The sequence below is a fragment of the Callorhinus ursinus genome, unplaced genomic scaffold (assembly GCF_003265705.2).
Source record: "Callorhinus ursinus isolate GAN/ISIS: 27379988/994484 unplaced genomic scaffold, GSC_fseal_2.0 scaffold2, whole genome shotgun sequence".
Lineage (NCBI taxonomy): Eukaryota > Metazoa > Chordata > Mammalia > Carnivora > Otariidae > Callorhinus > Callorhinus ursinus.
The window spans coordinates 16924350-16940035 of record NW_027397064.1 but is presented as its reverse complement, the minus strand read 5'-3'; the positions used below and the strand labels follow the sequence as shown (position 1 = coordinate 16940035).

Sequence of the window (15686 nt, the reverse complement as noted above, 5' to 3'; positions counted from 1 at the left end):
GGGGGAGAGGGGGGGGGAGGGAGGGAGGGAGGGAGGGAAAGGAAGGAGGAGGAGCAGCCACTGGGGCCATCTGCTGGCCAGAAAGTGAACTGCAAGGGGAGGGCTGCTTTGGCAAAGCCTGCGGGCCAGCCAGGTACATGAAGTTTCAGCTCTGGTTTTCCTGCCAAGTTTGCCCCCATCTCTTGTGGATAATGTCAGCCCTCTGGGGTTTCAGCTGATTCTTCGGTTAGCTCATACCTGTCCCACTCCTGTCTGCAAGATCTGGAGCCCTGTCTGTGCTTCCAGTTCCGACTTCACCAGCCCTGCAGGGAAGCTGTGGGTCAGACTCTCTCCAGCTCCATGTGGGCTCCACTCCACGTCATGCTATGCTTGGTGGCAGGCAGGGCCCGTGTGTGTTGGGAATATTTCAAGGGGGGCATCAGCCACAGGCCTGGGTATGTCCTACTAAGGCTGGGGCTGGGACCAGGAAGTATTTACCAGCTTGCTGGGTCACATCAGCCAAAGACAGGTTCTGTTCATTGTGTCGGATGCGGAAGGTGAGGGCCGGTCCCACCACACTGCCAAACAGGAGCTACATTACTGCCTCACCCACCACAGACCCCAGACTGTAACAGAGAGGCCAGCTCTGGTCCTCTCCCCACGAGAGGATAAGCTGGGGCTGATCAGACATGCCTTACAGGGATGTTTGAGGGAAATGCTGGATGTGTGTGTGTGGGGGGGCACCTTCAATGCAGCTGGGAGCATCTCTGACCCCACCTTGGCCACTTACCCAAGACTTTGTCTTCCCTTCCTTCCCTGAGCCCCTCCAGCCACCTCTCCCCTCCAGCTACCTTCTAGATCCTGGCTGCCCCAGCTAGATACCAGCCCCACCTGATGTTGATGAAGCTGCCAGAGGACACATGCACATGCTCAGCTAGGATCTCCAGCAGCTTGACTCCTGCCGCCAGACTCAGGGGCCTGAAGGTGGAGAGCAGGGAGAGGAAGGAAAGTGGGGATCCTCTTGGCCACTTTCTTGAAACAAACTACCTCCTGGGGTACAGAGGAGCCCACCTCTGTCCACTTCACATCTGGATTTCTGCTCTCTGCTTCTTGCCAGGCAGGCCAACCCACGCAACACCCCCTCCCCAGGGGGGCCGATGGAGGGGACTGGAAGGCTTGCCCCGGCTGAAGCCCTTACTTCTGGTCAGTGACAATGTAGCCATACTCCTCTGCTGATGGCTGAGCTGCCGGCCGCCTCACCACTGGGGGCTGGCTCTGGCCCGGTGGACTTTTCTTCTCCAGCAGGACAGGTGTGACAAGGTGGCTTGCAGCTCTGGGGGACTCGGAGGATCCAGAGCTCAGCACCTGCTGGGCTTTATTGGAAGTGGGACTGGCAGTGGGGTATCCAGGCAGGGAGGGTGTGGGGGGTGGAGGCTCCGCCGTGCTTCCACGCTGCACCTGCTCCTCGGTTGTCTGTTTGGAAGAGAGGATAGAGGTGTGGTCTCCGGATGATAGAGGGGATGGGGGTTGGGGGTCCACATCTTAGGGACTCTGAGGTCCCTAAAGAGGACCTTGGGACTTGTTTCTTTTTACACCCCCCCCCAGGGCCCAGGGAAGCAATGGGCACAGAGAGGTCACCCAGAAAAGTGCGTCAGGTGGATGAATGAATGAATGAATAAAGGATTGAATGAATGCAACATGATCAGTAATGATCCCCAAGATGGAACTGGAGTGAGGAGAACCTCTGGAGTGAGGGAAGGTGGTGTTAGGAGACATGAACAGGCAGGTAATGGTTCTTAGACTTCTGTTTAGCCACAAAATCTCAGAAGTCGAACGCGTGAGAAAGATAGAGCTCTTCAGGCTCCAGGGGGGCCAGGAGCCTGCATGTGACTCCCCTCTTCACCTAGGGATACTCAGAGCAGGGTCTGAAACGACTGCAGTGAAAAAAGTAGCAAATTGAGAACTCCAGCTTCTAGACCCAGCTCTGCCATCAAGTTGAGGTGAGATCTTAAGGCAAGGATTTGCAGGCTCTGGGCCCTGGCTCCCCCACAAATGAGGAGGGTTGGAAGATATAGATCTGGGTCCCAATGCTGAGGTTTAGATTTTGACAAGGGGGTTTGCTGCTAGGGGCACTATGGGTCAGGGAGGTGCCACAAACTCACTTTCTTGATGTCAGTTCCAACATTTACAACCCCTCCTGTAGAGACAGGAAAAACAAGACTCTGGGCAAAGGGCCAAGGTGAAGGTCCATACAACACAGGTAGCAGAAAGGGCCAGCGACCCTGAGCCTGTTGCATCTGCTGTGGCCTCTTTTTCCTCAGTCAGTGACCCAGCCCTGCCTTTGGTCTCATCCTAAGCATGGTCTCATGCCTGTTTGCTTCTACCTCATAATTGTTTTATCAGCTCCTTCCAGAGTTATTGGCCACACGTCTCAAAACTATTCTTTGTCCAGTCCTCCCCTTACCCATCAATTACTGGCTTCACTTGGCATTGGCCACTTCCTTCCTTAGAGGCTGTTATCATCCACCCACGTTCCTTGGTGCCTCCTGATCCCGGCTCATACCCCCTGTTGGCTTATTCTTCCATTACTCCCCGCCCCTCCAGTTCTTTTCCGCTCTAACTCAGCTCACCACCCCACTCCCTTGCTTCCTGCCCCTGGCAGGCAATGACCCTGTGCTCGTGTCTCAAAAGAGCTCCCTTCTCTGCCCCCTGACCTTCCCCTCTAGGCTGCTCCATGTGGGCTTGAGAGTTGGGGCAAGGGGCCATCATGTTGCTGGTGGTTGCTGGTCTCTCTGTCTGGACACTCACCCAGATTTCGTCCTGCGCCCTTGGGCAGCAGCTGCAGCAGGGTTGAGAGGGTGGAGAGCTGCTCAGGGGTCAGCTGACGCAGCTCCACCCCATAGCCCGCAAGCACAGCTGCCAGTCTCTGGAGAGTCACGTCTGCTGGGAGCCAGACACAGAGCTTATGGCGAGATGGTGGCGGCGAGATGAACTTGTGGGAGGCATTTGGGGGTGGGAGGGTACTAGCACACTTAAAAGCTTCTTCTCAAACCCCAGGACACTGATGCCCTCCACCTTCCAGCCCTTGCCCACACTTTGGGGGAATGGCCTTCTTAGGGCCAAGACCAAACTTCAGGCCCACCATGGACATCTTGACTCTCCAGCTGCAGAAGAGTTATGTTATCTCCACCCCTCGGGGTGTCCCCACTGCCTACCTAGTGCCTGGCATAGATCGCGTTGTCAGGAGACATTAGTTAAATATATGAATGACTTTAAGGACGAATTAACAAATGCATGGGTCATTAGGAAGGAGCCCGCGGATGCAGCCCCCACAGGAAGGGAACGGTGCTGAGAACTCTGATACCTGGCAGCTCTGCTGGAGAAGGAGGTTTCTCCCTGTGACCTTCTAGCCCTTCCTCCTCATAGCCCTCTGAGGAGTCCTGTGCCCGGCTGCTGTCCCCTTGCTCCGGAAGCCTTGGTGCCCTGGCCCTACTGGGCGCTGGCAGCTCCTGGGCCAGGTAGAGAAGCCCTGACTCCTGGAAAAGTTGACCAGGTGAAGGCCCTGGAGGGTCCCCATAAGAGTGGTCAGAGGGAGCCCCAAACATGCCCTTGGAGGCAGTTCTGCTGAAGAGGGTAGAAGGTTCAGCCTTGGGTAGGGGGCCGACGCTGATCATCCCTGGCGAGCTCTCTGAGCCCCGGGAGCCATCGCGGGAGCCAAACTGTGGGGAAACAAGAGATCCGGATAAGAGCAGATATCAGGGCTCAGGGATAGGTGTTGGGGGGGCAGTGTTTAAGGCTCACCTGATGGAACAGGTAGGGCTGCAGCAGGGCAGGTTCATAACTCAGAGCAGGGTGGGGGGCCTGCGGGGGTAGCAGCAGGTGCTCCAAGAGAGGGGGCAGCAGCTCAGCCTGCAGAGGGGAGAGTGGAGAGCCCGCCCCAGCTCCACCCCCACCCACTGGAGGTTGAGGAAGCCGGTGCTGGGCTGCAGGGGTGGAGCCAGTAGGGATGCCCTGTAAGAGCAGCTCCCCAGCGGGACCAGGTCTCCTGGGCACCAAGCCAGATCTGGGGAAGAAAGCAAAGTGGACATGTGTGTGTTGGTTGTGTGGGGCAAGGGCATACAGAGCCTACAGGGGGCAGCGATGGTGGGACCAGACAGGCTCAGCAGTTTGGAGTAACCATGACCTCTTAAGAAATGAGATAGGCTCAGGGGAAGAGAGTAGCATGGGGAAGGGCCAGAGGGCCAAGCCTGGGCACAGGTCATTCTCTCCCTGGGAAGCATGCCTAGGTCCCTGAAACACAGCAGGGGAGGTTAGGGATGTGTGAGACAAGGAATGGAGGAGAGAATGGGTGCAGGAGAAGGCAGCCAGGTACCTCCATAGATAAACAGTGGCTGCAGTTTGCCCTGTTCCTCCTGTATTCATATCCCCACACCTGGCTCTCCAAGTGTGTGTTCAAGCATTCAGTTCAAAGATACAGTACTCCCCCCCACCCCCCCACAAACTCTGCCCTTCTACCCCACTCTGCCTTTTTCATCCTGCTATCATCATTGGAGCCCCATGGCCCTCATTGACTTTCCTCTGCTTGTAGGGTCTGAACAATGCCTTCAGAGGCCCTAACCACAGAAGGATGATGGTCTTTCCACATACACTTCCACATAGTAATGAAATGGAACATTCAACATTATCCATATGACAAAATTCTCATTTGTCCCATGCTGACTCCCTTGATGCTTCTTTCAAATTATGAAATGTCCAAGTTTTTCAAAACTTTTTTTCCCCCGCTGTTTTGCTGGATCCCTGGTGGTGAGCTCAGCTCATACTGAGTATGTGAACATGTCAGATGACCACTCCTGAACCTTTTACCCGTGCCTGAGGCTGCTGACCTTCGTGCCCCTTTCCCTCCCCTTTCCCTCTGTCCATCAAGACAGGACCACAGACCCACCAGCCTTGCCTTGCTAGAGCTATTGAGAAAGGATGCCTACCTGTCCCTTGGACGGGGCTCTGGGGGGTGAAGCCTGGGGATGCGTTCCATCTCCTGGGAGATCACATACTGGGTGAGGTCATCGTGCCAGGACAGTCCTGCCAGGGGACAGGATAGGGTGAGGTTGGCTTGGGACAGTCTGAGGGCCCAGTAACAGGGACCAGTGGAAATCAAAACCGCACTCTCTATCCTGCAGTGTACTGAGTTTGGCAGAGCAGAGGGGCAGTGGAGGTGGTCCAGAGACCTGGTGGGTGGTCTGAGCTGCCCTCTTCCCACACTCGGGTACAGATTTTGGAGCCATCAGTGAGACTAAGTTTGAATCCTCTGCCATTTACTCATTGTGCAACTTTGGGCAAATTGCTGAACTTGTCTGAGCCTCAATTCTCTCATCTGTAAAATGGGGGTTTATACCTCCTAAGATTGTGATAATTAAAATAACCCAATATAACATGGTAAGACTAGTACCCGTCACATAGTGAACTTTAAAGAGCTGCTCTTATCATCATCATCATCATCATTATTATTTCTATCCTTTTTGTTGATACTGAAACTTACTTTTCTTTGTAAAGTGGGAATAATACATACTTTGTGGGGCTATTGTGAAGATCAAGTGCAATCAGAGAAATGAAAGTGCTAACAAAATTCTAAAGCACTATACACATTTTAAACCTTCACCACCACCATCAATCATCTTATGCTGGTGCAGATCTCCTGTCGGACTCTTTCCTTTCATGAAACTGCTCTCATGGAAGGTCAGTTACCTATTCTAAAGGCATAATCTCCCACTCTCCACCCCCATTTCTTCTTTCCTGCTTCTGAGTTAATAGCCTGTACTGCTCCTAACTCATATTCTAAGATTAACTAGCATCCATACCTGCCTTCTTGCCTCTGAACATTAGATAACTCATCCTATCAGAGGCCAATTCCTCCACTTGAGCACTGGATTTCATCTCTTACTACCTACTCAAGAACATCTTCTCCGCAATTTCCCCTTATTTCCTACATGATCATTTTCCTCTGTTCTCTACTGAATTATTCCCTTTAGCATACAAACATGATGGAATTTCCTTTCATCTTAAAAAGTTACTGCATGACCCCACATTCCTCTCCAGTGATCCCTCCATTTCTTTCCTTTTCTTTGCAGCAAGACTCCTTGAAAGTGTTATCTCTACTGGCTGTATCCAGTTCTTTTCTCTCCTTCCCTCTTAATCCACTCTATTCAGGATTTTATTCCCACCTATTCTACCAAAATATTTTCATCCAAATCACCAGGGACTTCTGCTTATCTAAAGCCAGTGGCCAATTCTCTGATCTCATCTTACTTCATATACCATCGTTATTTGACACTGCTGATCAGTCCTTCCTTTGCGATACACTTCCATTTGATTTCTAGGACACTGAACATTCTTGTTTTTCCTCCTACCTCCTTGGCTCCCCCTTCTCAGTCTCCCTTGTTGGTTCCTCTCCTTGTCCTGGTCCTCTTAATATTGTAATTCTCTAGGCTTCTTCTTCATATACACTAAATCGTTTGCTTATCTCATCTACCTCATGGGTTTAATTGTCATTAATATGCCAAAGAATTCTAATTTCCTATCTCCACTCCAGAATCCTCCATCTCTCTTTCAAAATCCAATCTCATACTCTCAATTTCCCACTCTATGTGAATGAACACCTTAAATTCAGTATATTCAAAACTGAACACTCCTCCCCAGGTTGATCCTTTTGCATAGTTAATGACATCTCCATTTACCCAATTATTCAGGCAGTAAAATCTGGTGTCATCTTCGACACTTCCCTTTCTTTCACAGCATTGTCCAATATTTCATGAAATCATGCTTACTGCCTTTAAAATACATGCAGAATTCTGTCATTCCTTTCTACCTCCCTGCAACCACCTGATCCATGCCACATTCATCCCTTACATGAGTTATTGTGGTAGCTTTTCACGATCTCCCTGCTTCTACCCTTGACTCCCTTCCGTCTATTCTCAACAAGAACAAGCATGATCCTTTTAAAGTAGAGGTGAGGGGTGCCTGGGTGGTTCAGTCAGTTAAGCATCTGCCTTTGGCTCAGGTCATGATTCCAGGGTCCTGGGATCGAGCCCTGCTTTGGGGTCCCTGCTCGGCGGGAAGCCTGCTTCTCCCTCTCCCACTCCCCCTGCTTGTGTTCCCTCTCTCTGACAAATAAACAAACAAACAAACAAATAAATAAAATCTTTATTTTTTTATATATATATATTTTTAAAGATTTTATTTATTTATTTGAGAGAGAATGAGAGATAGCACGAGAGGGAAGAGGGTCAGAGGGAGAAGCAGACTCCCTGCCGAGCAGGGAGCCCGATGTGGGACTCGATCCCGAGACTCCAGGATCATGACCCGAGCCGAAGGCAGTCGCCCAACCAACTGAGCCACCCAGGCGCCCCAAAATCTTTATTTTTTTAAAGATTTTATTTATTTATTTGTCAGAGAGAGAGAGAGAGAGAGCAAGTGAGCATAAGCAGGGGGAGAGGCAGGCAGTGGGAGAAGCAGGCTTCCTGCTAAGCAAGGAGTCCGATGTGGGACTTGATCCCAGGATTCTGGGATCATGACCTGAGCTGAAGGCAGACGCTTAACTGACTGAGCCACCCAGGTGTCCCTAAATAAAATCTTTAAAAAATAAAATAAAATAAAGTAAAGGTGAGTTTATGCACCCCTATGCTCAAAACCTTGTCATGGGTTCCTCTTTTATTCAGAGTAAAGACGACATCCATCCATACATTCTCTTATAAGTCCCTATGATGATCTGCATCCCTTCCCCCAACACCTTCCACTTTCCCTCTCTATCAATCCTCTACAGCCAGACCATGGAGGTGCTCTCCATGGTATTCCTCAAATTCATGCTCCTGCTTTTTTTTTTTTTTTTTAAGATTTTATTTATTTATTTGACAGAGAGAGACCGTGAGAGAGGGAACACAAGCAGGGGGAGTGGGAGAGGGAGAAGCAGGCTTCCCGCTGAGCAGGGAGCCCGATGTGGGACTCGATCCCAGGACCCTGGGATCATGACCTGAGCCGAAGGCAGACGCTTAACGACTGAGCCACCCAGGTGCCCCATGCTCCTGCTTTAGTAAAAGCTTTTCTAGCTCTTTGATCAGGTTGAAACATTGCCCCCAGATAACCTTCTGGAAAACACCTCCACTTCCTTGATGTCTTTGTTCAAATTTCATAGTCTCAATAAGGTCTACCTTGACCACTCAATTTGATACTGAAGCTTCCTACCCCACCATTTCTGATCCCTTTATCATGCTGTAAGATTTGTTTTATTTCCCCCCTATGGCACTTACCACCTTATAATATACCATATATTTTCTAATTTATATATTGTATTCCCCTTACCCCCCAAAAATGTAAGCCCCAGTAGACAGAGATCTTTGTCTGTTTTATTCCCTGATACATCCCAAACACCTAAAACTAAGCTTGCCACATAGTAAGTATTCAACAAAAGTTGTTGAATGAGTGAATTTGATGGGAGGGGTGTTCTCCCAGCTGAGGACTCCAGAATTCATGGTTCTGGAGCACTCAGACAGTTTCAGGGAGTGGGCTCGTCCTAAGGAGATGGACACTGGCCTCTTGCAGTGGCTCCTTCTGTGAAGGCCTCCTCTAGACTCCTCCAAAGAGTCCAAGTGTGAATAGCCCATCTCTATGGTGAACAGCCCAAGACTCCTGTCTTGCCCCCTTCTCCAGCAAGGTCTGGAAAGGTGAGGCTCTAGAAGTAGGTGTGATAAGAATGTTTCATGAAGAGAAGTTCTTGAGTCAGGTGGCCCCTCACTTCCCCACCCTTATCTAATGAAGCCCCAGTGTCTTTCCTTCAGTACAGCTAGACCTCACCTTGGGACATGAGCTGTCGGAGCACACTTTGTAAGCGCTGAAGAACTGGAGAGGTGACTTGCAAAAGGGGCCGGGCCTGCCCCACTCCCACCTGGCACTGTCCAAACAAGCCATCTAAGAGCACAAAAGTGGTGTCAGCAGGGTGCTTGGACAAGAGGCTTTCCAAAGTCCAAGTTGCAAATGGGCATCACTCTCTCCATCTCCTCTCTTGGCTTCAGAGAACTCTGCTCCTTCAGGCCATTCTCTCTTCTCCCCAAGACTGGACTGGTATCCCTTCCCCCTTCCAGGCCTCCCGCACACTTCTTTCTTGTTTGTGTCCCCTGTCTTGTAAATCCTATGCCTGGGCCTCACTCACCCTGAATACAGACTTCAAGGTGAGAGCAGAGTCTGCGGTCAAACAGACAGCCTGTAGAGGGAAAAGCGAGCAGAGGCTCAGACACCCACACACATAGAATGGTCAGAGGATGGACAGGCTGGGAAAGGGGGAAACAGATGGGGTCCATTCTTTCATTCTAAGAAAGGCTTTAAGCTGGGAGGAAAGTAGGGAAGAGGCCTAGAATTCTTAAGAGAAGGAAGCACAGGATCTGGCTTTGGATTTTAAGGATCTGAGAGTCTGAATCCTTTCCCTAAAAGCCTCAGTTTGCTTAACTGAGTGATGGGGATAAGGCTTCCAGGTGCAGGGGGTAGTGGAGGATCATATACTTCTACTCTCATAGAATTACTATGGGGGGAATTTTTGGCCAAATTCTGAGGAAAATGGGACTTTCCTCCCCAAATCTCCAAAAGCATTCTAACTACGATGCGCTGGGACTCAAAAGAGATGGAAACCCTAGCACACCTTCCCTCCGTGTGGGAAAGGGGTATGGGTGGGGTGTCTCTAAAGCAATGCTCCCCACACCATCCCTGCAGTCAGTGGCCCCAGAGCCGCTAGCGCTGTCCGCGGTGCTGAAGCTCTGAGTTGGGCCCCGCCGAGGGCCACCTAGCCTGGAAGCAGTTATGGGGGAGGGAAGGGTGCTAGGGTCAGGAGTCTCCACAAGACCTGACCCCTCCGCCGTTCCAGACTTCACTTGCCACCCTACCAACCCAAAGGGCCACGGGAAGTACCTTGCATTGGCCTCCAAGCCAGGTGGGGAAGGAGGGTGTCAGACGATGAGGCTGCGCCCCTTCCCCCACGCGCCCCACCACCCCACCCTCCCCCGGCCCATGAGTCAGCGCTGACTGTCTCTGTCCGCTCAGATGTGAGTCAGCACCGGCTTGGCTGTGGGGAAGGGGACAGGAAAAGACCCTTCTCTTCACCCTCTTTTGCCGCCTCCCCTAGCCGTCCTCCTCTTATTGGAGATCAGATCGCAGCAATCTGCCTCTCTAAGCTTAAAGAGAAACCCTGGCCCCTCCTTCGGCCTGATCCTCTCCTGGGAGCTGGGACCCCCACGCTCGTGGCTCCAACTCCTACTGCCTGGACGTCAGGACTCCCTCTTCCTATCCCTACTTCCCACCCCCAATCCCTTAGCGCGTCACCACTTCTTTGGCGCCTCAGCGAGACTTCTCCCGTGGTCTTGTAGCCAGTGTCTAAATTCTTCTGTCCATATGCACCCCTATTCCTCCTCCTAAACCAGCAATCTTGCCCTGAGCCTGCTTCTCTTAGGTCCCGCCCCCGTATTCCCAGCCCCACCTCCAGGCCTACGCCCCTTTCCTCTCAGACGCCCTCTCATCTTCCTCACCTCCCAGTGCTTCCCCCTACCCTACTCCAGACACATATTCTACCTGAGCTTCCTACCTTCGTGACACCCCTCCCCCACCCCCCACCGAATTTTGCTCCCGGCACCACACTCCAGCCCCCACCCCACCCCACCCCCCGCATTTCCTCCTGACCGTGGGCACTAATGGCGCTGCAGCCTCCCGGGCGGCTGCTCAGCAGCAGGAGGCAGAGGAGCACCCGGAGACCCCCGGATCCCCCGGGACCCCCAGGCCGCCGCGGGCGCCGCATCTTTCCGGGCTCGGCGCGCTCGCTCCCCTGCCACAACCGCAGCGACGCCGGCCGGAGCCAGCCACAGGGGCCGAGGCGGGGCCTGCCACTCCCCACCCACCTACGAGGCGGGGTCTCTACGCCCCTCTCGCGGCAACTCGGCCAACCCTGGGCGGGTGGTGACGGCATCTCCACCCCCGGCTCTTACGCTTATTTGCGTCATACGTGACGTAAGAGCTCTGTTTTACGGAGGTGCGTACCCGCAGCTCTTCTCCACCAAATAGTAGGCGCTTCACTAGATTTCCCACTTGGCCCCACCCCCTTTTGACATAATGTTTCTCCCCAAGGACTACCTACCACCTCTATCACCCAATCCCAAGGTTGGAGAAAAGGGGTACAGTTGGGTGGGGGCCAGGAAATATATGTGAGTCTAAGTCCTAAAATGAGCATAAAGGTGAGTAGAATAGGTACTGTTACGCCTCTCGATCGATGGTACTGGTATCATCCTTAACAGCAGGGATGGTTATGCATGTGTGCCTGGATTCCAGTTCTAGCAATGCCACCTACTAGGAGTAGAACTTTGGGCAAGTTGCTTAACCTCTCTGCGCCCAAATTCCTAATCTGTAAAAGAGATGTGCTAATAACTCCTACCTCACAAGGTGGTTGTGGGGATTACACGAGTTAAACTCATGTGGATCACTTAGAACAATGACTGCACTGGCATAATCCACATAATCCCACATAATCCAAATGCCCATCTAACAAAATTTACAGTAACTCTCTAATATCATTTAGTGCTCAATTTATATTCAAATTCTCAAATTGATTCAAAAAAATGCCTTTTTCCATCTGTTTTGCTCAAAATAGGGGTAAAAATAATAGGAGTCAAAGACCACCATTGCATGTGGTTATGTTTCTTAATTCTATTTAAATTAATATAGACAACCCCCCCCATTTTTGACATTGTCTTGTTGAATAGACTAGGTTAGTTTTTCTTTACAACTCCCCATCTTCTGAATTTGTCTGATAGTTTCCTCATGATAGATTTCTCTGTATTTCCCCTGTGTCTATCCTGTATGTTCCTTGCATTTTCTGTAAACTAGAAGTTATATCTAAAGTCTTGGTTGAATCAGGTTAAACATTTTTTAAGCAAAATGCTTTATAGGTGATGCTTATGCCTCCAATTGTGTCATTTCAGGAAATGGGTAATGTCTGCCTGTCCTGCTATTAGTGATGCTAAAATTGGTCACTGGTTTAAGGTAAAGACAGATCACTGTATGTAAACTTATGTTTCCCTCTTGTGACTAATATGTAATCCATGGGGTGATATTTTGGCACTGTGAAAATATTTAGTTCCCATTAACTTTTCACCTAATGGATTTGCTCTTCCTTGATGGTCCTCGACTAAATTATTTCATTAGAGGCTGCAAAATGGTGACTTTTCTAATTCTGTCATTCCTTTAACATTTATTAGCTGATATTATTTTATAAAGAAGAGCTTTCTTCATCAGCTGGGGTTATTTACCCTGAAATACAGTTCCAACTGGAAAGGTAGCATATATTCTTATTTTTTTGGTTTACCAATTTGCAGCGTAATGAATTTAGGTATAGTAGTTCCCTCCAACTGTGACAAATAAATTTTTAAAAAATATTTCAATGACGTTTCTTGTTTGATCATTACTATGGAAGAATGGATTTTCAAATATTCAATGTGTATCAATCAATTGCAGTAATTATTTTTTTTATATTCAAATTGCCTCAGAATAAGTCAGTGAAAGCTCCTTTAAACTGGCTCTGGGGTCCTTTTGAAACATCCCATTAGAGGCGCCTGGGTAGCTCAGTCATCTGTCTTCGGCTCAGGTCATGATCCCAGCTCCTGGGATCAAGCCCCACGTCGGGCTCAGCAGCGAGCCTGCTTCTCCCTCTCCCACTCCCCCTGCTTGTGTTCCCTCTCTCGCTGTGTCTCTCTCTATCAAACAAATGAGTAAAAATCTTAAAAAAAAAATCCTACTAATCACTGACAGTTCTCTTGCTTTCTATCACTCCAAGATGTACCAGGTTCATCTTTTTTTCCCCCTGCCCTAGACATGGAAGCAACCATTCTTCCAAGAGACTAGGTAGCTTTTAGTAAGGACTGACCTTAGAGATCACAGTCTGGGATTTAAGGGTGATAATAGAAACTGAGATGACATTGCTTATAGGCTCTTTCAGTGCACAGAACTAGAATATTAAGATACACACACATTCACACACATATTTCCAACTAAAATTTAACTGTGATTTTTACTGAGCTCTTTTGATTTTGTACTCGTATCTCTTTATTCTTTTTTAAAAACTTTTTAAAAAAGATTTTATTTATTCATTTGAGACACACAGAGATAGAGAGAGAGAGCATGAGCAGGGGGAGAGGCAGAGGCAGAGGGAGAAGCAGGCTCCCCGCTGAGCCAGGAGCCCAATACCTGGGATCACGACCGGAGCTGAAGGCAGATGCCCAACCATCTGAGCCACCCGGGCATCCCCGTATCTCTTTATTCTTACACTGAAAACTTTGGTTTCTTATGACATTAATATAATCACTTATGTGTGTAATCGTACAATATAAATACAATAATTTACAAATAATAATGCAAATATTACCCTACTAATAAAACAATAAAGACGTTTAAGATGTGTGGTAGTCATTTTTTCCTTGGAATATAATCCCTTAGGGTATACCATCAAAATACTGCATTCTAAAGTCATTTGAAATGGTTCTTTTGTTTGTGTAGTCATTTTTACCAACTTGATATATAATTTGGTTTGTTTGTTTCAGTTTGTTCTCAATTTTAGTTTTTTTACTTTATATATAATTTTATTTTTTTAATATGTAAAATATTTACATTTTTCAGAAATCAAAACTATATAATAAAATATACTCAGGGAATTCTCTGCACCTTCCACAATTTCTCCTGCCATCTATTTTTTTAAGATTTATTTATTTATTTTCTCCTATTTCTTTGAGAGAGAGAGAGAGAGCGAGAGAGCGAGCACAAATGGGGGTGGGGAGAAGCAGAAGGAGAGGGAGGGAATCCTCAAGCAGACTCCCCACCGAGCACGAGCCCAATGTGGGGCTTGATCCTAGGACCCTGAGATCGTGACCTGAGCCAAAACCAAGAATTGGACACTCAGCTGACTGAGCCATCCAGGCACTCCCCTCCTGCCATCTTTATCACCTCACTCCTTTATTTCCTTTTTAAAAACTTTGTATATTGTGAAATAAAACAAACAGAAAAATGCATAAAACAAAAATGAACAACTCAATAAATTAGCACAAGGTGAACACCCATGTAGTCCAGGTCAAGAAATAGAACATTTCTAGCACCTTGGAAACCTTATCATATCCCCCAGTCAGTACCTCTTCCCAAGGGTAACCATTATTTTTTAAAGATTTTATTTATTTATTTGACAGAGCACAAGCAGGAGGAGTGGCAGGCAGAAGCAGACTCCCCGCTGAGCAGAGAGGCTGACGCAAGCTCTATCTCAGGACCCTGGGATCAGGACCTGAGCCAAAGGCAGATGCTTAACTGACTGAGTCATCCAGGCATCCCCCAAAGGTGGCCATTATTCATTCTTTTTTTGACCCTATTTCTTTTCTTTTTTTTTTAATTTTTTAAATTTTTTTATTTTTTTAAAGATTTGTATTTATTTATTTGACAGAGACAGACACAGCGAGAGAGGGAACACAAGCAGAGGGAGTGGGAGAGGGAGAAGCAGGCTTGCCTGCAGAGCAGGGAACCCGATGCGGGGCTCGATCCCAGGACTCTGGGATCATGACCTGAGCCGAAGGCAGACGCTTAACGACTGAGCCACCGAGGCGCCCCTCTTTGCTTTTCTTTACAGTTTTATAACCTAAGGATGCATGGTTAGGTTATGAAACTGTAAAGAAAAGTGAAGATATATAGATTTTGGATTATCCCCAGTATTGGTTTATCATGAGTAGTGTAAGTATGTATACCATTGTACATGTTTCCTGTTGCACATGTGTGCCAGGGGGAGCAGACAGCCTGTAACAACTTTAAAGGGAGGAAGATGGGCGGAAAAACACACCCTTTTCTCATCCTTTTCATTCCTTCCCTCTGATCTCTCCTAGGTATTCCCATTGTCCTAACCTAAAAGGATCCAGAGGAAGAGGGAGCTCATTGAAGTAGTCCATAGAAGTTAGCTTGTTGGGAGAGGAAATAGGGTGAAGACAAGTAGAGAGCAGATCCTAGCGGTAAACTTGAGGTATCTGGGTATCTGCTTTTGATCCCCTTTTCCCCCCTCTCTCTTTCTCTTTTTGAGAAATCATCTGTCAGTATAATTGTTACTCTTTTGTAGGTAACCTGTCTTTGATTGTCAATATTTTACTAGGCTGTCATTAGAGAGACATTTATTTTCTTTTATTCTCCTTGAGATTCAAAGAGCTTCTTGAATACATGGCTTGATGTCTTTCAGCAATTTTGAGGCATTCTCAGACATTCTCAGACATTGTCTCCTTAAATATTGATTCTACCCCCATTTTCTCGTTCCCTTCTTTCTGGAACTCCAAGTAAATATATATTAGACTGTCATGTGATATCTTTTATGGTTCTACCTTATACTTTGTATTTTCCATTCTTTTGTCTCTCTGTACTTCATTTTGGATATTTTCTTTTGAACTACAGTCCAGTTTACTAATTTTCTCTTCACATTTGTATAGTCTGATGCCTTGAACTCAGCCAGAAACCATGGTACACTCAATCAAAGTAAATCCAAAGAGTTTAATTATAGAACTGTTTATAAATGTATGGACAGGTAAAGAAATATAGACCTTTGTCAACTCACAGCCAGTCAGGGAGGGAGCCAGAGGAATGCATACCCTGAATTTTCTCCCTCTTTGGAC

The 15686-nt window shown here is 48.3% G+C and overlaps 1 protein-coding gene across 5 annotated transcripts in view; it reads right to left on the bottom strand.

The window, feature by feature from the left end:
- The window catches only part of PTPRN (protein tyrosine phosphatase receptor type N), a 19494-nt gene extending 8580 nt beyond the window's left edge, over positions 1-10914 (bottom strand). Inside the window, exons 1-12 of one of the 5 annotated variants that reach the window (XM_025891217.2) lie at positions 10693-10914; positions 9179-9229; positions 8824-8937; positions 4962-5058; positions 3781-4042; positions 3344-3698; positions 2788-2922; positions 2142-2176; positions 1178-1452; positions 871-957; positions 478-557; positions 238-302 (exon numbers count right to left, since the gene is read on the bottom strand). In XM_025891217.2, coding sequence (XP_025747002.1) covers positions 238-302; positions 478-557; positions 871-957; positions 1178-1452; positions 2142-2176; positions 2788-2922; positions 3344-3698; positions 3781-4042; positions 4962-5058; positions 8824-8937; positions 9179-9229; positions 10693-10807 — 1671 coding nt within the window. In that variant the 5' untranslated portion in view covers positions 10808-10914. The remainder of the gene's footprint in view (positions 1-237; positions 303-477; positions 558-870; positions 958-1177; positions 1453-2141; positions 2177-2787; positions 2923-3343; positions 3699-3780; positions 4043-4961; positions 5059-8823; positions 8938-9178; positions 9230-10692) is intronic. The other 4 variants (XM_025891199.2, XM_025891208.2, XM_073878335.1 and 1 more) reach the window with 4 other exon arrangements.
- Between the last annotated feature and the right edge of the window lie 4772 nt (positions 10915-15686).